Consider the following 22,308-nt stretch of genomic DNA (forward strand, 5'->3'; position numbering starts at 1 on the left):
GGATCATGGCCAAAAAGCTGCAGAGCATGTGAAAGTTTGACCGTCTCTTCGATATTGACGTCTAAATGGAAATACCAAGACGTTGTAGTCCTGTTGTTGCTTTGAATTTGTCTCCAATATGCTGTGACAGATTAAATGCAAACACTCCCCAACCTGTGACCAACCAAACACAGTTTGCAAGGGTTAGAAAGTCTAATTACACTCATCAGTTTCAGTAAATTAAGAAACAAATTGAAGACCTGGTAAGGGTTTTCTCAAATTTGCATGACGTTAGTACACCGTATTTACATAACATGTAATTTTATCTGTTGAAGTCTGATATTTTTTTCTCTTCAAAACTGTTTTAAATAGTATCACTATTACTATTATTATTTTTGCATGTGATTTACAGCATTATTCATTTTGTTGAATCAAATGAAGCAATGTCTATCATATTCTAGGTCTTTTTTTTCTTGATTATAAAACAGCATCCATTGTTTCTTACGCAAGTTTTACCAAGTGATTTCTTTTTTTTTTTTAATTGACCTCCTGCACCCTTCCCTGTGTTAATTTCATCAGATTGTTGTCTTTGCAACCCCATCCTTCATCTTTCCACTGCAAGAACTGAAACTTATTGCAAGAATATTGATCTAATCTTCTGTTTACAGGTAAAATATCACACAATCAGCCAATTCTTAATTGAATTCTGACTCTGTATTTTGATTTTAAGAAAATTTGGTCTTCATATTCTTGCGAAAGGTTACTTCATTATATGGAGGGATCAAACGCACAACAATGGAATTGAAAGAAAACTCTTGTATTTTAAACCTGATAAAGTGTCTCAACCAAACTTCTGTAACCAAGTAATGCTTCAGACAGTGTTGTGATGAATGCTTCATTCATCACAACACTGTCTGCGGTGGAGTTGGATTGTGGGTAATGCAGTAAATGGGTGAAACACTGCAAAGCACAATTACTTAAATGAGAGAGACTACGAGATATCTTTAGATTTCAGTGTTAGAGGAGTTCATTTGTCAGTTAAATGACGTATTTCATAATAATTTTTCACTTCAATGTTCCTTCATCAAAAAAAGAGCAGCCATTCTTTGTTTGTGCCTGACATGCTTGAATGCCAGTTTGCTGCATATTCATATTGAAGCTGCACAACACACCAACTAGAGGACTGTTTAAAAATGCATGATGATGACACACAAATGAGCTTGAGAATAGATGTGAAGGGAAACACCACAGCACCTTCATTCCAAGAGACGTACTGCTACTCAGGCTTCGATCCTCGCCTGGCGTTGTTCGGATATTCCCAGGAGACAAACCGCAACCCTGACAATGACCCTGTACGCGGGGTTATCACTACACGCTGACTTATTCTGCCTGAGAACAAACATAATGACCTCCATTGTGTCTGATGTACAAAAGCAGACAAAACCGAAGAAACCAGTAAAACCGTGCAAAGAGAAACAGGCGGCGTAGAACATTTGAATAAGCTGATCCTCGTACAACATCGATTATTTGAGATGAGCGCACCACGATTAATAAATCTCCACGCTGTCTGTTTATGTTGGGCGTTGTGGAACAGGTCCAGTCGGTTAGTGTATGTGTGTACGGGCTCAAACGTGACACAGTGCAGACTTGCAGAGCGTTGTGTATGCAAAGCCGTTTGTTGCCATCACACGATTCCCCGACGACGCTCAGGTTGGGATGGATTGGTTTTTTTCCTTACAAGCACAGTCTGTCATTGCCACTTTCCAAGAGGCTCAAACATTTGTTTATTCCTATTTGCACCACAAATATTGCTCAGCTGTTGAAGCCGTATCCAAGACAAAAACCTAAATATTTTTGTACTCCTTGTTAAGCAAATGTGAAGAGGAGATTTTAAATGAGATTGTTGTAGAGACAAGCAAGCTTTTCAAATTATTTCAAGTATAAACTAGAAATGACCATGTTTTAGTTGAAAATGTATTAGTAAATTACAAAAACTATATAGGTGGATATATTTTTTATATTGCCAGTGTAGCGTACTCTACAAACTACGAGCAAAGCAAGCGTTAATTGTTGACTCAACCTGGATCTCTGCAACCTGCAGCTCTGGAGCTACATAAAGCCCTCCAGCCTCTTTGCAATGGGTTCATGATGTTTTTTAGAAAATGATATGTAAACATATATGAAACATTTCAATCTGAATTGTATTTTAATTGCTAGACCAGACTAATTTTAAAACTCTAAAAGGGCTTAAAAAAGGCATAAAATAGAATTAAAAATACCATTAAAAATCTAAAACAGCTAACATGACTAAAAATAAATGAAAAGCTTAAAATCAACAGAAAATTGAAAATGTATATATTTAAAAGAGGTCAAATAGCTCACATTTGAGCAGTTTCCACTACGTAGCTGAAACTGTCCAAATGATTAAAACAGCTTAAAACACAAGGTGAAAGGGGCAAATAAAAAGATAAGATTAATGGTTACTAAGGTTGTAACAGCTAACACAGCTTCAAAAGCCCCAAATGGACCAATATAAATATAGAATAAAGGAATAAATACAGAATAAAACTATTACTCAACTAAAACATATGTGTTCAGAAATGAATTCCATGTACATGTCATAGTGAAAAAAACATTAGTGTAAACACTGCGGACTAATTATAGAGATATAACATATATTGTAAATTAAATGTACTTAACTAGCATGAGAGCACTAATTCTTTACTTTGCTTATGGATGCCAACAGCCATTAACAGGGGGCTCATTGGCCCAAACTCTTCGATGTAATGAGTACACTAAAAGAATATAAAAGATTTCAAATGTGGACTAAGGTCTTGCTTTTGTCCTCTTCACCTTTCGACCACAAAATCTGTTGAGGTAATCTTAAAGTGAATCCAGATCCAGACTCTCTGAGCCAAGTAACATCTCACAATCAATCAAGATTGAAGTTATCACATCCAATGGCAAATGTATGTGAGTGAAAGTGGAAAGTTATTCGAAAAATAAACTGCACTTCCTACTTGATAACAGACTAATTATAAAAACGCATATATTCGTATTTCAACGTTAGATTCTCGGTGTGCTTGCATAGTCAAGAAATACTAGATTGTTTCCAAAATGTGTGTTGTTTTTTTTTTTTAAAGAGCCACCGACTAAACAAAACAACATACAGCTCAACATCACAAAGCAGACAGATCCAGAGATAGATGCTGATATGAAAAGAGGTAAGCAGGTAATTTAGGTGGACACATTATGGGATGTGGTCAAATTGCCAATAGGCCTTCATTAACTCACACAGAACACAAGGTTGTTGTTTTTTTTCCCCCAACAAAAAAATGATAACACGCAATAATACACTCATAAAATTGCTCGTTTCATTGAATCCCAGTGAAAAGTGCTGACGCCCTCCGATACCGTGGCAGCTCTTTCTGTAATTACAATCCACCGCCGATCAAGTGAAGGTTTGACTTCATTACACTGCAGCCTTCACCAAACCATTATTGCTCACTGCGGCACAAAAGACTGTCAAGGCAGGCGAGTCCTGAAAAGGGCTTTTTATTGCGAGCAGACTTTTATCCTAAAAGGCTGTTTAGGTTGTAACCTTGGAAGCAGACGCCGGCTCCGACTGAGCCGGTGGCGTGCCAGCCGACACGAGTACCAGATGACACTCGACTCCGCTCAAAAAAAAAAATAAAAAAAACGTACTACAAACCATTGTTGGAGCCGACTTAAATGGGGGGATTATCAAATGATTTTAACCGGGCAGGTAGGTGTCGTTTTGCAGCCGCCCAAGAGGACGGAGAAAGAGCCGCACGGAACACACAACAATGGACGCTGTGTGTTCTCGATCAATGGTGGGCTTGTGTGCCGCTCGTCAAACATCCTCGTCCTGGGAAAACGGAGGCCTTGTGACCATTGAGATAATGATGACAAAACGTGGACAAACATTTGCACAGATCACTGTACTGCGTGCGTTGTCCTTGTATTCACAGCCAAACTGTGAAACAAGTAAGCACAAATAAAATAATCAGATATGCGGGGAACAAAAACCTGGACAAACAACAAGTAAACAGATTACAGCGGATTTAGATTGTGATTCTGTAAAATAAGCTCACTACAATTTGGCAGTACCAAAATAACTGTAAACATGAAGGCAACCATAACTGGTTGAAGAATTCGAAGCGTCCACTCTGTGCCATTCCTCAAATATTTTCAAAGTTGGCTTCGACTTTATTTTGCTCCCACTACTGCTCAAACTTCCCATATTAATCTTTTCCATCATGTCCGACCGCACGGTGCTCCGAGAGACGTTTCAGTCCAATCCGGACTTTCACATTTTCCTTATTGGTGCACAGCGAGACTGAAGCCTGTCTCAGACCAGGAGGTATTTTCAAAAAGGTCACGATACTTTTTATAACTCTTTTATTGATACAATGTAAAATCATATATTTTCTAAAAAGCTACTTTTTCCATTACTTGGTTGAATGAGTACAGTTAAGCTAATCATACAATCATAATGTGCACAACAGCCAGTAAATCAAAGTAAATCAAAGTGAAATTTACACACTGGTAAAGTCCCAATACAAGAATATCACTGTCTGAGTAATTTTTTTGTTAAATGTTTTTAAAATTGAGATTAAAGATTGAATTGACTTCAAGAAAGACTTGGCCAAAACAGCAATAGGAATGTCAATAAAATGCAAAAAATTATGAACAAACTAACTGGTATAATGAACATAATCGAACTATTAGGAGAACAACTAATGAAGAAAATTGAAACGTAAATAAAACCACACAATGTTTAACCTATGCTGCTGTGATGAGGAGAGTACACAAAATTATGAACAATATTTATGAACAAAATTAGATTAAAAGCATTAAAATTGATCAATAATCTAACATGGTGTCTACTATTGCTTGTTGTATATTGTTACAAATAGGTGATTAATAAAGCTTTAAAATAAGATGCCATCAGATCAAAGGTCACCTGCTTTTAAAAACCTCTACATATACATATATATTCTCTCTCTGAGCCTGACCACAATGGAGATATCAAGTATCGTATAATGAAACTAAACAGCATTACTCTACAGCGTACGGTGACCGCGGTTACGTCATCTCAGCCGTCCGGTGTAAATGATCGCATGCAAATGTCAAGATGGCCGTTACCGTGTCAATGATCGGCTTGATTAACAGCATGACCGTGGGCGTGTGATCACGGACGGATTATCTCCGGAGAGCCGCGGATGTAAACACTCTCGTAAACACACATGTGCAAAAAGACGACCAGCCAGAGCTGGCTATTAGTGATGCAACAAACGGAATTTCGTTGTACTTGCACAATGACAATAAAGCTTCTTCTTCTTCTTCTTCAGTTCATCTGCCGATTCTGATAAATGTTGAGAATTCAGATGGTACTATCCATGGTCGTTACATGGTTAACAAGCAATCATCTCTCCATTAATCTCCGACACTTGCTTCATCTCAGTTAAGGTCACAGGGGCTGCACCCCATCCCAGCAAACATTTGGCAAAAAGCAGTTTAAGCCCTGGAGGGCTGCCAGTTCATCGCAGAGCCAACACAGAAAGAGCAATCTGAAGTCACAAATTACCTCACAAGCTTGGTTTATGGGCAGAACCTGAAACACCCAGAGAGAAACTTTTCACTCCCACAAACAAATCTTGTGCCTTCTTGCTGTGAGAAAGCCAACGGCTACTTTATCATGCCACCCAGCCATCCAACAGTCCGGAACAAACTAAATCAGGGTGCGACATTAGATGAAATGCTGGTTTGAATGAAATACCGATATTTCATCTTTGAGACAGTTTGGATATCTGATGAGGTTAACCAAGGTTCGCCCCCATCAGAGGTTTACCAGGCACCTCCAACTGGGAGGAGGTCCTGAGGTGGTGGAGAAATTATATCTCATTAGGTCTGGGAGCAGCTTGGGGTAGTAGGAGCACCAGGGGAGGTTACTAGGGTCATCGATGTCTTGGCTTCTTTGTTTTTTTTTTTTTTAATCTTTCCATGCTGCCACTATAACCCCATGTGGACTTAACGGGAAAGAAGACGGATGTATTGAATACTGAAGGTCCACACATCTTCTGTAACTTTGGGTTATGAGACACAAGAGTCGGAACCAGTTCACTTTAAAGGGGACATATTATGCAGCTTTTTAACACTTTCACAGGGTCTCGTTGGTCAAGAAATGTTGCATTCAAAAGTTTATTGCCTGAAATCCATCTTTTCCTTGATTTTCATTAATTTGAATATTGGATCACAGAAGCTGCATTCAGAATCTGCTGTGTCTGTGTGAGCTGGACTGGCTCCGCCCACACATGCCCAACTCGGGAAGAGGAGGAAGTACTTCCTCTCGTGGTGCCATGTGCCAGAGCAGAGCTGCATAATTGTGGGAGGGTCTAAAGAAGGGCCTACGTTGATTAAAATTGGCTAAACCACCAATGACACTATATAGGGTTTGATTTCTGATTGGCTGGTTGGAGCAACAAACTTTTGAAACTGAAACAAGCCAGGAAGAGAGAGGACAGACTTTCTTCTCTTCTGGGGCGTCATTCCAGGTATGGGGACGCATATTACTGTGGAAAACCTTTAGAAAATGAATTTTGCATAATATAACCCCTTTAACCAAGATGGGATGAACCAATGAAAAACATATAAACCCAATTCCAACCTCTACTGAATACTCTACTCACATATGGTACCTTCCCACTATGAGGCGAAACAACTAACAGAAAGCAGAAGTTTTTTGTTAAGCAGAAGTGCGGCAATGTGAAAATATCGCCCAGCTCCAGGCGGCAGTTACACTTAAGATGAACCACAAAAAGCATAAATGCGTTCTTTTTTTCTATTTTTACTAACTGCAAATATCAAGGGTTAATGCTGGCAACCCAAGCTTAAAGTCTATAATTTATTACTGTTATTTCCATATTTCTATCAAATAAATCCAAGTTATGTCATACAACAATCGGCATAACACATCCTCAACCCTCTGCTCAGTATGTTTTGTGGGGTAGATAAGTAGAAAGAGAAACAAGCAATAAAGCGAGGCCGACAGTAAAACGCCGACATGAACACAGTCACTCACATTATTGCTGGATGCCTCTCCCATGTGTGCGCCCGGCTTTATTGCTTCCTCAGTCTTCCAACTTGTCACAATAAATAATCTCAATAACAAAAAAACCAACCCTCTATTTGAGAAACACTATCATTTCACTGTTGGTGACTTACTCGCCTATAAAGTTTAATGACCGCATCCGTCTTACAGAGGCTAAACTCATGTCCTCAAGTCTTTAAAATACAAGAAAATTGATTTAAAACAAATGTTTATCACTATTAAAGTCTGACAGGCAACCTGAAATGTCTCATTTTGCATCAAGCAATGGTGCACGCACAAAAATGTTCAGTTTTAAGCATGAAAGCAAACGTAAGCCATAAAATAAATGAACATTTAAGAAGTTGAACCAGATGTTTTGATGAACTAATCACTAATGCTCAAACCATCAATTATTTGTTAAAATAAATAAATATTCCAAGGCACCTTCGCCTTGCGTTTTTAACCCAAAAAATACTTATATATATATATATATATATGTCTATATATATTTTAAAGAAGTTCATATGTCTGCAAGAAGGGAGTGCAATGAGGAAAACTAAAAAAAAGCAGCTCCTCCCCATGATGATACCTCCACCATGTTATACAATTAAAAAGCCCAGATGATTATTTATGGACGTTAATTTCTAGGTTATGGAAAAAAAAATGTATTGCATTCAAAAGAGCACCAACAGAACTTATAATTGCTTCAGAAAAGCATTGGAAAACATTTTGCACCATTACATGTATGAAAACGAACTATATTCGAAAGCGCTTGAGAAAAGTTGTGTTTTCCCCCGTTTGTACGGAGATGGAGTTGGAGCATTTTCAAAAAGTTACGTTTTCAGTGACCCCAAGCACAGTTGTCGTGTAAACAAACAATCAAAATGCAAAGAAATCTTTACTATTTTCACTTAAAAATGTTGCGTAAACAGGGCCTTCGTTTCTCCAATAACCTCATATCAAGTAAACATGTCAACTTGTTTTATTACTGAAACATCTTAACATTACAAATCAGAGGTTTCCGGATCTCAACAATATAGCTTTAGGAGAGGACGACAAGATTTGTGATGATCACACAGAGAATTATTGGTCAATTTGGTTCCTCTCATCCCTGAAAACTAAGCACACGTAGGCACATGACCGTCTTTAAAAAAGTGTTATGAAATGCTCTAATATTGCAGATGTTCTACAAGCTCTACTTTAAACTGCGGATTGCCAGCCATTGGTCCCAGCACTGCATCTGCAGGAGAAGCGTGCTCATCCTGCAGTCTGTGCAGTATTTCATTGTGTGAGCAAAGCTTTCAGTCACGGCCCTTCTTCAGGCTCCGCGCATGAACAAATCTGCTGCCACTGTCAGAAGAGGGACTTACACAAAAGGACCTCCGCCATGACTCACACACGCTGACGTGACAACAGCTGACAACGACGCTCACACACACACACACACACACACACACACGCAGAGACAGGCAAACACACAGACACACACACCTGAGACTCTCCAATGTAATGTAATGTAATCCAATGAAGTGTTGGCAGACTGCCGTGGGTTGGAAACCAACAGGAGTGATGACCACAGGCAGGACAGACATAAACACAGCAGGGACAAAGTGACTCATTATTTGAAAAGTGTAATTAAATTTCCGATTCATCCTCACATTTAATTATTTGCTTTGTGGATGCGATGTCAGAAAATCGTGGAAACATTTTAGGAAGTGACCTCCTTAAATCCCTTGAAGGCCAAAAGATACACAGCGAAAAAGACACATTCTCACATTTAATAAGCTTAATATGAACAGTCTTCAACCTTTCTGCCACAAAATAAAGTGTTCAATTATCAATTATGTGTGCTGCCGTTTCATTTTGCAGCAATTTCTCAGCATTGCAACAATGTGATGCATATTGAGTTGTTGTTGTTGTTCCCCTTTGCTTTGTAAAGTGTTGGCTGTTTTACCAGCTTGACCTATTTTACTATGAAACACGGGTTTTAGTTATTGTTTAGTCACTGTTTTAGGTGTCTAGTTCCCTATTTTTGTCATAATCATTTTAGCCAGGCTATAACATTTCCTCTCAGTCAACTTGTGGTTCACAGTATGGACATGAAAATGGACATTTTGGCCACATGTTTTATTTATCGGGTGCTGATCACTGAAGTTGCATTTCCATTATCCGGTCACTACGACACTTAACCGTTGGAGGATAATGCCGCCAGTGCATTATGAATCTGCATGATTTGTATGGTTAGAACCGGTGACTGTGTGAGGTTGCTCGTACAAATGATCCCGTTACGTAAAACAAAAAAATGTTTTTAAGTCTGTGATTGCCTTTTGTCTCAAATTTTCACCTTTAATTGCAACCATTCGGACAATTAAACCTTTTAGTAAAATCAATGTTTTAGCAGAAAACTGTCAAAAGAGTGTAATTACCGTATTTTTGGGGATATAGGGTAGTAGAACTGAAGTATTTCTTTTACAGTTTTGTCTCAACTTAGGACGGCTTGAATTATTCTTTATATTTATGTAAATCTGGTGTTTCAAACTTGTTTTGTCCCGAACTTTTGATCCATTTTGAATTCGTATGAGGAACACCTGTATGGCTACTTCATGTCAATCTTGAGTTCTTTTCCCAATATATTTTGAAGCAGTAAAGATATTTGAAACTCATCATTTGATGCACTTTTTTATGGATGGATCAACTTCCTCTTAAGTCCAGTGAAGCTATATATGGCAAATGAAAATTTTATACATCTTGGCTCCTACATGGTGCCATATGCCATTCGGACAGGGGGGGGGATAACGATAGCACATAAGAGGGAGAAAACAAAGAGGACACTATGATTATGACAGAAGGAGAGTCTCTGAAAAACACACTGAACCTCAGGACACACAAACACAACATTTGTGTCAAAGCCCGGATAATGATGAAAAAAAAAAAAAAAAGAAAAAGAAAGAAACTGTGAGGTTGTGGGAAGAGAAGCACCGTGAACGATTCTCAAACCTTGACCCATCTTACTCTCTGCTTCTACATCCAAATCTTTCTCCTTCCATATAAGACTCTCTCGCTCTCTCCCCCTCATCAAATATTCACAGTTGGTCCCATTAAACATTCACCGCGCAGCTCTGCCACGTTTAGCCGCCCTCCGCCAATCAGCCTGCAGCGAGCGCACCACAAGCCCACCAAAAAGCTTGAAAAACCCAACACACACACACACACACACACACACACACACACACACACACACACACACACACACACACACACACACACACACACACACACACACACACACACACACACACAATCGCTCACACACAAACGTCTGCCTGCGATGCGGCAGCCTTGCGGAGAGGGGAGGAGAGCACTAGAACGAAGGGGGAAGATGCAGAAAAGAGGGGAGAAAAGGGGAAATGGATGATGGAGCAGAGAGCTCCCGTCCCTGTCGGGTGAGAGCGGAGCTCAATAATTCAACAGCAGGACGCCACCTTCTCCCCTCTCGCTTTCCTTGACATGACGAGGCCTTACCTAATAACGGTGTAAAAATACACTCACTTCACAGTTCGACACAAGACGTGACACATAATTGGAGCTAAAAATAAGATGAGACAGCGTGGAGATGTGAGCGGCGTTTACGTCAGGTGTCTGCGCCGGCAAACGGTTCGGTCGATGCAAGACTCGTGGTTTAAGTCGCGTCGACGCGACCAGAGGCAGGTTTTCTCCTCCCGTTTTCTCCCAATCTGCTGCTACAGCGACTCCACGTCGAGCTCCACTGCAACGCCGATGACCTACATTCAAAACTGTGCCTGAACGCATCCTGCCGCTCACGTTACGCCTCCTGCGGTGTTCACGCTACCTCCAGACAGAGAAAAAAACCCCAATAGTTTCAATCGTAACATGCAAGACTTAGGAGACAAAAAAAAAGCCATGTTTTGGCTGAAATTATGCTATTTGTGAATGAGAAGTATAGGCATGCCTCATCTTCTCTCTGTAGACAATATCATCAAATATTCATTGCAATTTTAATGTTCATATTCTGACTTGAGGACATCATAATGTCTCCACTTCACCCTTAGTCTCACTCCAAACTGTTACAATAAGTTGCAATAATTAAAAATGAGGGAAAAAAATGCAAAATGAAATCAGTTGTTTTGTGAGAAATCTCCTACAGTGTTGTGGTAATTAAATAAGTACATGCTGGATTTTGTTTGTCTGCATGATATTGAGTAAATCTGTCCATATGCAGCATTGAGCATTGGGTAAGTACCAGTGCTCTTTCTCTTGCCCCGGATTTACACAGCCATTCGTTACCTGAACAATTTTGATGAATTATTCTCTTTTCTTTCGGATTTCTGTCATTTTGAATTTGCAAAGTATGAATGCACGGTACATGAAAATGGAATTTATCCTAGTTCAGTCATTGTGCCCTCTAATATAAAAACTCTATAACGTTCCGGCTTGAATGCAGTCGAATGGCTTTATTGTCATTGAGAATAAAATAAATATTGCACAGACTTTGTTTTCTCTTGGATGTGACAGCAACAAATCATGACATTGGTGAGATTCTCGAGGTTGAACTCAGGATTAGCCCAGTATGGAAAATCCACATTTCATCATATTTTCAGTGAAATTATTAGAAGTATGCATCCTCAAAACAAATAGTAAAAATTTCTGAACAATGCAAACTCCTGTGGGAAAATACCAAACATGGACTGGATAAAGGATTAAAGACTAACACTATGAGGTGAAACCAATTCAATATATTACAATTTACTGCTCGGTTAATCAAAACTGCGTCCTGAGGTTGTACTTTACCTCTACACCTTACATCCAGCAGTATTATTTAGCTCATTCCATCCATCAATCTATATTAGATTTGTGCTTTGTCCAGCTGGATATAGCGATGTTGGGCTCAGACAGCATAAAATACATGCATTTGAATTGGGAGCGAAAGCTAAAACACATTTGCATGCACAGGGAGAACTTGTGAACTGGCATCAATGCGAACTATTTCTTTCTCTTCATATGTACCAACTGAAACGTACAACGCAGAACAGAGGAGAGCAGACCTGAGTTCATTCACACACATTCACCAGAAACCACAAGTGTGCACATTTTCCCACAGTCTCAGCAGTCGCTGTAAACAGTGCGACACATTTACTGCTTGATGTGCGCCGTGACAAACAGCAGTTCATCACTTGATGAATGATTCTGACAAACTCAGAGCTTGTAAAGAGGTTATTACCCTCATGGGGGCGTCTGTATGCTGATTGCACGGATGGCAAAAGATCCAACTGAAGGACGGAAGATTGTAGTTTGGGCTTCAAAACTCAGGTCTTATCTAAAATTATGCACGTGTTGATGAATTCAGGCATTTAGGAGGATAAAAAAACGATCAAATTTACAATTTCTGTAAGGTAACTATCATGCTTATCATACTCATTTCGATAAATAAATAATAAATAAACGCAGCCAATTACATTTTATTTCCTGCAGCTTGGGCTCATACTGTTATTACAGTGATATTAAAGGCAGAAGAAAACAAGAAACCCCCCCCCTCTCTCCCTCTGCATGTTTAACTTGGAGCTGCTGCGGCATTTCTGTTAATCCAGCGGCATCAAGTTCAAACTCGGTGTTGAGAGTGACACAGAAATGCTGCTCGGTTTGGGTTTACTCAGGCAGGAGAAGCAACATGTTCGACTCCCGTCAGATATCTAGGTGAAAGAACGGCAGGTCTCGTGTCTCAACGGAGCTTTGCTGATTTTACTGCAACGTCATCCTGGAGTGCAGCGAAAAACAGCAGATTGGTGATGACTGAGAGCTCCACATAGGGAAAGCTGCAAGCCAAAATGAAAAGCTGACTTCCTCATATTTGCACTTGTTGGAAAGTAGATGTGAAAATATTGTGACATTTAATTTTTTTTTAACGTTACTGTATCTATTCAATATTCAAAAAAAGAGAACTCCTTCACCACTACCTTAAAAGTAGCATAAACCCACTTCTCTTCATAGTTTATTCTTCCTATGACCCTTATCAGGTAGCGGCTGCCGTCTCAGGCCGACAACAATCATCGTTATCTACTTCTGTAATCTGACGCTCGAGTCATCTCTGCTTATCTTGTGAAATAAAGTATTGCTTAGCAACTCAGAGGATTGATGCGGGAGGCCAAGCTTCACCCGTTTTGCATCTATACAGTACAAGAGGTCATATGTAAGCAAACATTTTTATCGGTGTTGCCAATTTAGCAACTTTGTCAGCCCCCCTCACTGGTTGCTACAAGACATTTTGGTCAGTTCGTGTTTGATTTGTGCGCTTAACTGTCATGCAGCCGCCGGCCACTAGTCGGAGCTCCAGAGCCCTCACAAAAGTAGATTCAAGCTTTTTTTTTTAACGCATGGTCAAATATGACAAAAATGGGACATTTATCGATTTCAATCCACTCTCAGAACAGCCAAATTTAGATTTTCCAAAAAAAAGACATTTTGCTCGGCCTCAAAATAATTTAATGATGCAGACAGGAAGTGAAAAGTGGTCACGTCAGGGGGGAAAACAAGACGTTTGGTCAAAGTAGCCAAGAGTCACTTCACTTACGAACAAGTTGGAAATACTGCTTTTATTTCAATCAAGAGTCTCCAACTTTAGCAAGCTCTAAAAAATGTTAGTTACTACTTTGAAATAAACAAAAGGCAGTGGGGTTAGCCCAAACCCACCTTTGACTTTCTCTTTCAAATCAATATTATACAACAAAACAAATAACTCAAAATTAAGGATTTTCCTCTGCTGTGTGCTCCAGTCCTACTTTTTTTCACCTTTCTAGTTAATTCAATTCTAAACACTCATTGTGAAGCTTTGAGAGGCTTTAAAAACATGTCTCTAAACTATGTAATGGAATTCCATGATACATCAATGTAGCATGATGTTTCCGGGGCTGCACAATATATAACAACTTTATCGTTATGGCGAAATAAACATGCACAATATACATGAAGAAAACTGTGACCAATTCTGTTTTTTCATACACTGCATTCATGCTCGAACAAAATCAAGATGAAAGTTTTCAAAATGAAAGGAAGCCGGAGTGATTAACGTGCTAAAAAGCTCTAAATTAAATTGCTCAAATATTCACAGAGCTCAATAGAGAGACGTAGAAAAGTGTCTCTACAGTCGTGCAGGGCTGCAGCAGCGAAGGCGTCCCCTGCTGTGAGGCTGCACGTCCACACCGATCCGGTCGAATGACGGCTGACGCAGACTAAGACGGCTTAAAGGAAAAAAGAAACTTGAAAGATTGAGGAAGCAGCGAACCCACGTCTGTCAAAGTGTGAGAAAGCCCACCTTGCAGCACCTCTAAACTCTCTGATCAACACCCTGCATCACATTGATCTGCCTGAGCGTGTGTGTGTGTGTGTGTGCGTGTGTGTGTGTGTGTGTGTGTGTGTGTGTGTGTGTGTGTGTGTGTGTGTGTGTGTGTGTGTGTGTGTGTGTGTGTACGTGATGCCTCTGTGATCGCTGACCTCACTGCCACCGAAAGAAAAGAAAGAAAAAAAAAAAGAAGCTTAATCCCGCCTACGCAAACACACACATGCAGCTGGTAAGGAGTGTAGATACTCCAGAGATCTCCCAGACATCAAACCACCAAAGCAAAGACTTTGAATGCTCAATGTTGGTAAACAGTAACAAAGCTCACACAAATAGATCAGACGGGACAGAAGAAAAACGAGCTACAGAAATCCCACTACTGCTATCAGAAGTGTGTGTGTGTGTGTGTGTGTGTGTGTGTGTGTGTGTGTGTGTGTGTGTGTGTGTGTGTGTGTGTGTGTGTGTGTGTGTGTGTGTGTGTGTGTGTGTGTGTGTGTGTGTGTGTGGCTGCAGAGGTCAAAGGTTAATGATCTAATTTGCTCTCTTGTCTGTTCAAATCACTAAAAGCTGAAAAAGAAATGATCATTATGACAGTCTGACGAGCTGAGCCACATTATGAGAAGCACCTTTTGAAATAATCAACCCTAGAGCATAGGCGCACAAGTACTTTCTTTTTACAATGGTGACTATTTTGAAATGGCAGTTTTTTGGCTATTAATGTGTCATAAAAGTAAGTTTTAAGGTGTAAATCTGACGAAAAGCACAATTGAGAATTTAGAGTAATTACTATACAATGTCATGTGATGCATTTCTTCCTGGATTTTTGTGTGATTATTATTTTCCCAACCTCTCAAACCCATCCTATATACACAACAATTTTCATGTACTTTACCATTATGAGCATTCATTAAGTTATTATTGCCCCACTATTGTTCGTTTGGAAGTAAACAAGAAGTTACTAAGTAAGATCACTCGCCTGGAAAAGGATTAAAACACTTTTATAAACTTGAATTCAATTCAGTCATTCATATCCATATATATTACAATAAACAATAATCAATGTTTATAATATTAAAGCTGAATTATAAAGCAGGTTTATACTGTGTGAATTTGACCTGGATGTGATGTAAAATGACCAATAAAGATCAAATCCTTTCTTATAAAAACGATGATTCTACATCGCAGCGTGAGACATATTGTATCACCGATATAGAGTAAGGACCGTCTCTTCCTGAGAATGAAGAATACAATATAGTACATTATTATAATTTTTCTGACTTCAGAGAATGGTTTATTAAGTTTAACATCGATTCAGTTATTCTGGATTGTTAAAAAAATAAAATCCATATTTATAGAAAGCACCAATAGTAAAGACTATAATGTTTCCGGATTAACAATAAAAAGGAAAGAATGAAAAACAATCAAGGTTAAATGGACATCGATCAATAAACCTCATGCAAATCTCGCAAAATTTAATCCACTGACAAGCACATGCTGTTAAACAAAACTTTTTGATATTCGAACTTGAGGGAAATGGACGGGACTGATGCACGTTTGATTGCTTTGTCGTATTGTCTCTGTGTATGTGCAGGAGGAGCGGTGAAGGGAAATATGTCGGTGGGTCAGATCTGACACGATAAGCGAGTCTCGAAACTCTGGGAAATGTTTGCAGCAACACTCAAGAGTCATAATTGCACCGTACGCCTTTGTTCTCCGCTTCGAATCCATTTGGCTCGCCTGGGGGTTTGTTTACAAGCTGTCTGATCATCCGACTGCCCGTCTTTCCCGCTGCATCCCCACGTCTCAGTAATTAGCCAGGCGAGCTCTAATGACCTCTAGAAAGTGGCTTTAGTGTCTAAAACAAGTCCAAAATAAGCCTTTTTTTTAAAAATGAAACCATTTTTTAATGCAGATTTTTGCTCTAATTCAGGCTGAGTGAAGGCTTCAGAAGGAGAGACGAATGTTGTGTCTCGGCATGTGAAACTGCGGCGCAGACGGGCCGAGCGCGCACGCCGCTGCAGAGTGTGAGAAGCGATAAGTAGGTGAGAAAAGAAGAAAAAAAAAATGTGCGCAACTGTGTTTGTTTTGTAAGTGAGAAAAGAGCAGTCGTGTCTGTTTGTGCATTTGTGTGACAACTGTGACCACGACACACAAACACGCGGTGAAAAAAAAAAAAAAAAAAAAAAAAAAGCGGGCCTCTCTGCCAGACAGCCTACGGGATGAGGAGTTTCACCCCTGCTGTTGCCGGGTTACTGGCTCCGGACCGCCGCCAGCTCAGCCTCCACACGGATACACACGGCAGATCAAATCTGCAGCTGAAAAGGGGATTTTTAAGATCTTTGCTCCAGTCTTTTGTTTATAGAAAATAGGAGGGAGGGGACGGGAGGAAAGCAACATAAAAAGAAAGGAAAATTACATGGGTGTTGGTGTTTGAGAGCGGACGGGGGGAGGGGAGGGGGAGCAATCCCCCCCCCCGCCCCGGGGTTAAATAGAGCAGCCCAATCAGTCCAGAACCGGCCCTGATCTGCAGCTCGCATCGCCGCTCAACCTCTGCTGGCCTCGTCTCGTCTGGCACGCACGCAGACACAGACACAGTGGTCGACAGGCACAAGAAGCAGGAAGATTCAGACACGCCGCAGATGAAAAAGCTGAAGACGACAACAAATCTGCCGCAAATACCAAAGCACAGGTGGTGGTATTTCACCGTGTGACACTGCCGCGCGAGAACACAACAGTGTAAAGGTTGAATCTACGTTCTCACGGCCTGTCAAGGGGTCTGGAAACCCGGCAACACCGCCAGTCCAACGGGAGGTCTACACGCACGCACGCACGCACACACACAAACACACTGTTTTGAAAGATTATTGTTGCACAGGAGCAGAAAAATAACTTGCAGATTTGTGCGAAACATGAAATCTAAACATCTCGCGTGGCGTTTGTCCGCATTCCAAACGCTTCATTTTCGTGCCCTTAACTCACTTCACCGTGAAGTTCGTGTGAATATTTTGCGACGGGGGGGGGTGAACAACAATTGATGGTTTAATTGTGAAGCAGTTAAAAAGTGGCGTGAATTTGTAAATGTTAATCATCTTATTCTGCTGTTGACTTTTTTTTACACCAATCAGGTCTTTTTTGTGCTTTGTTTACAATATTTAAGCTAAAAAATCTCTTGTTTGTTGTTTATTCTTGCACAGTTATTACATTCTATTTATATCATATTAAGAAATAATGCTATTAATCGCACACAAATAATTATCTGGAAAAGATTCTTGAAGTTAATACTGATTTAGGAGCAATAATGAGGTTTAAACCTGGATGGTATGAGTGAATTCAAGCTAAATTTAGACCCCGTTTACACGTTTTTGTGTTTTTTCATTTCAGGAAAGTTTGGTGTTTACATGGAAACGTTTCCAAAACAATGAAAAAATAAAAAGGATGGACTGTGTTGTTTGTTGTTGTTATGGAAGCCCATGTGCATAACAACTATTTACTGCGACTGTGCGGTATCAGCGTTTTCGAAAAGTTGCTCTTTCCCCCCCCGTTTCCACAGAGACGAGCCTGAGCGTTCTCAAAAAAGTTCCACCTCGGGAAACGTTTTCAAAAAGTTGCTTTTTCAGTGACTCCGAACACCGCTGTCGTGTAAACAGAATCCAGAAATGCAACAAAAATAACTGTCGCGTAATCGGGGCTTTAGTATAATTGTATTTTAGTAGTTACAGCACATTTTAACAACACAATACAACTGATATGAAATTGTCTTGTTGTGAATTCTCTCATGAGCACAGTTCCTCAAAGCAGTAATGAGATTTGGGCGAGATATCTTCTTTTAACATATTTAATTCATTTGTGAGAAAAGTGAATAAAAGGTCGTATTAACTCATGTCTGTGGTTTGATATAACAGCGGAGAGGCCTGTGCAGTGGTTAATGCTCTGGTTGTGTGGAGTTTGCATGTTTCCCCCGGGCATGATCTTTCTACAAGTAGTCCCGCTCCCCAGCATGTGTGGTGAGGCGAACTGGAGACTCCCAAGTTGCATCATCAAGCTTTCCTTTCAGCAATTATCCACACGACTACAACGTTCTCCAGATCCAACAGCGGCCACAACGTGGAACACAAAGCCGGACCGTTCCTCCGACTCCTCCCGCAAGCCGCTGCAGGGGATATTTCAGGCTGGAGCACGTGCGGAAAACAGAACAGCAACGATAACAAACCAAAAATGGTCGCAGACAACTGCCAAAGCCTGCCGGAGCTTGCCGGAGCCTGCCGAAGCTCTCTGTGCGGCTTAGAACCGCAGCAGCTCCGCTCTGCCAAGTGGCCTCCAGCTTTTCAGGAATCTCCGCTGACAAGGGGAGGACTGAGCGCCCGGCTCGCCGCTCTTAAGGAAATAAACCCACTCCACTGAGCAGCCCACTGTCGTCAGCTCGCGGGTTTTTCAGGATCTCGCATCGGTGCGCACGCCGCGCCGCAGCCCGACGCACTCACCTCTGGCCGAGAGCTTTTTCGTGTTGATAATTTTAGCAGCGTACTCCTGACCGGTGGACTTCTTGACGCATCGGCGGACGACAGAGAAGGCGCCCCTGGAGAGGGAGGAGTGGTCAGATTAGAGATCAGCGAAGCCACTTTGAAAACATCTGACAGGAGAAAGTTGTCACTCTCACACACACACACACACACACACACACACACACACACACACACACACACACACACACACACACACACACACACACACACACACACACACACACACACACACACTTAACGCAGCGAGGGCATGCATGAATCACACACACCTAAAGAGAGGGGAAAGGAAGCCACATGCATAATTAACACGGTCTGATATCCTGTGGATAAGAAGAAGTGTGGCTACGAGTGCGTGACGGCGCTCAACGTGGAGAACGGAGCCACTGGAGGGAAGAATCGGCGTCAAACCAACGACACGTGGGCCAAAGCAAGGGCCCTTCGGGGGATCCAATCTGGACCGCAGGTTAAGAAGGTTAAGATTGCTAAAGTGCGAAAATTATATCTGCACAAAATCATGATCATATTTCTGAAAAAAACACATGAATGAAAAGAAACGTGTACGTTGATATGGCTATCAGGAAACATTAGTGATACATTTAATGTCATTTTTCAGTTGTTTTAACTGCTGTTTTCTAAGTCATTCATTGTGGGTTGCAGCGTTTTAGCCCCCGTTTACACGTTTCATGGAACAGAGTATTGTTTTTAGGTTGTTTTTTTTCCCCCCATTTTCATTTCAGAAAAGTTTCTGCCACTAGTGGGCGCTGTTGTTTGTTTTTGTAATGAAACCACGCACATGCGGCAAAGAACAATACGATATAAACATTAACAACGGCGAGTACGCGGACATTGTTGTGGACAGACAATGAAGCCGGACTCCCCGCGGTTGCGGGTGACTCGCAACTATAAAACTACCGAGTCCCAGGAGAATGCGAAACTGGGAGTCGTGACACCCTGGAGTTGTCCGTGGACCGATGTTTCGACGGTCAACGCCGAGACGGATTCTGAGCTTTTTCTAAAAAGTTGCACCTTCAGTAGCTCCGGGCGCCGTCGTCCTGCCAACGGACGGACACCCGAAACGCAACGCAAGTTTTGCATTTGAACTTGAAAACGGGGCCTTAGTAAGAGCAGCTGATACATCATGAGCCTGAGATGAGATCTGATGCAGCAGTGAAGGCGAGCAACCTTCTTGAGGTATTGAAATCAGCATCAGCATCAAGCCATAATGAGAGGGAGAATTTTTATACATGCAAAAACTACGCAAAAGGTTTTACGCTGCACCGTATTCTGCACGAGAAGATATCATCAATGTTGAATGTGCTCTGATTTCTTTTTAAACTTGAGATTCTTTTAAAAGGCACGTCACCAAATGGAAGATTTTGCATAATGTGACCGCGTATTTTCACTGAAACGAAGGAAAACGTCTCTCATTTTAGTTTGCTGGAGGTCAAACTGGACTGTGAGAGCACCGAGATGAGTTGGATCTCTCCTCGCAGCCTGCCCGCATTATTGTTTTTGTTTTTATTTTGCACAGACGTCTTCTTTTTAAAACTGTATTAGTAGGTGGAGCAGCTCTATTAGCCACACGCAGAGATTAGATGTTACAAAGTGGCTTTGGAGCCATGATACACACAGTGGAAACGCCGCTTTAAATCCGAATGCGTCAACGTGTTTTATTGCAGCAAAGCCTCGTCTTGCTGTTTTTTTTTTTTTTTTTTTGGCATGTACAGTAAGCCCTGCAGTCTGCTTAGAAATGCATGAAAAACAAGAGCAGGGGAAGAGGGAGGGGGAGGAATAGAAGAGGGGGAGATGCCACCACGCAACGCGTAAAAAAGAAAAAAACGCGCTCTCGACGCGCGCCTACCTGCGGATAAATTACGCGCTTTAATAGCAGGATGTTTTCCCACGTTTTTTTCTTTTTCTTTTCCTCACAAAGAGAAGAGACACGAGTGCGATACACCTTTAAAATGCGGGATTAAGACACATGAGCCTCTGCAGCGCTGACATGAACCTGCAGCTTCTTTTTTTTTTTGCTTTTTTTTTGACAGCTCCTCTCCTGCCCTGTCAACACTGGAGTGGTCGCGCACAACGGCAGCAGGGGGAGCAGAGGAAGAGGGGGGGGGGCATGCAAACACACACACACACACATTCACAGAGTGACTGCATGCAACAAGAGCAGCACAGACAAGCAGCCGCGGTGCAGACGGAGGTCTTACTTTCCCAGCTCCTCGTACAGCTGATACTCGTCTGTGAAGCGGGTGGAGGTTACTATTGTAGCCATGTTGACCGGAGCGCAGGGGAGAGGAGAAGAGAATGAAGGGGGGGACGCGCCTCGAGGGGGTTTTTTTCGTTGGGTTTTTTTTTTGTTGGTTTTTTTTTTCCGGTGAGGAAGAACTCGTGAAGGCTTCGGAGGGGGAAGAGAGAGGCTGGAGCTCACCGAGAGAGGAGCGGAGAGAGTGGGAGGGTAGGAGCGCGAGAGAGAGAGATAGAGAGAGAGAGAGAGGGAGAGGGAGAGGGAGGGGGAGAGAGAGGGGTAAACTGTAGTAACAGAGATCCTCCACCGAGAAGAGGAGTCACGCTGCTGGAAAAGAGAAAAACAAAGTCACGATTCCACCGATTGTCCTTTCGATTCGAGAAATATCGCAGCTGATGTCGCCGATAACGATACGATATAAGTCCTCATACGCTCCAATTCCATCTTAACTGGGCCAGACTGGTAAAATAGTACCACATTAACCTTTAAATGTAAACGTTTTTTTATACATGTATTTATTGGGGTTTTTTTTTGTTTGTAGAACAAAGTAAATGGTTATGTATTGTTCCATGCAGTAAAGCAAACCCTCTTCACCCTCCCGCATCCCTTCACCAAATAAGTATAAGAAAAATGTTTTAGAACAGTACAAATTTGATTTAAATTTAAAAAAAGAATCACCATCAGAATATCTATTAATAATAATAATAAAAAAATAATAATCCAATATTTAAACAGTAAACTTTTTCTTTGTTGTGTTGCGGATATACCTGATGAAACTATTTATAATTTCACACAACAAAACAATTACTACAATCACCAGTTTCAATGGCAGATTTTTGTGAAAAATATTGTGAAATGTCCAAAAAAGAAACGTCAGTAGCTGTTGCATTATGCATGATTTTACACACTCACCCTTACAGCCTCGTGCAGGTCGATTTTAGTCCACCGGCTTTATGTTTGAAACCCTTTTTTTTCTGGACAATTTTCAGGCAAAAGGCATCTTGAGAAAACAAAAAAGACCACAATCAGTGCTCAGCAAATATATTCGAACACAAAAGCAACAAGTTTATTCTCCCTGGAAACATTGCCA

At 41.0% G+C, this 22,308-nt stretch overlaps 1 protein-coding gene across 4 annotated transcripts in view; it reads right to left on the reverse strand.

The window, feature by feature from the left end:
* Positions 1–21,305, reverse strand: part of LOC308120926 (calcium/calmodulin-dependent protein kinase type II subunit gamma) — a 66,849-nt gene extending 45,544 nt beyond the window's left edge. For all 4 annotated transcript variants that reach the window (XM_080481858.1, XM_080481857.1, XM_080481856.1 and 1 more), the window contains exons 1-2: positions 21,181–21,305; positions 18,926–19,020 (exon numbers count right to left, since the gene is read on the reverse strand). In XM_080481858.1, coding sequence (XP_080337984.1) covers positions 18,926–19,020; positions 21,181–21,245 — 160 coding nt within the window. In that variant the 5' untranslated portion in view covers positions 21,246–21,305. The remainder of the gene's footprint in view (positions 1–18,925; positions 19,021–21,180) is intronic.
* Between the last annotated feature and the right edge of the window lie 1,003 nt (positions 21,306–22,308).

Source organism: Lipophrys pholis (genome assembly GCF_963383615.2).
Source record: "Lipophrys pholis genome assembly, chromosome: 15".
Classification (NCBI taxonomy): Eukaryota; Metazoa; Chordata; class Actinopteri; order Blenniiformes; family Blenniidae; genus Lipophrys; species Lipophrys pholis.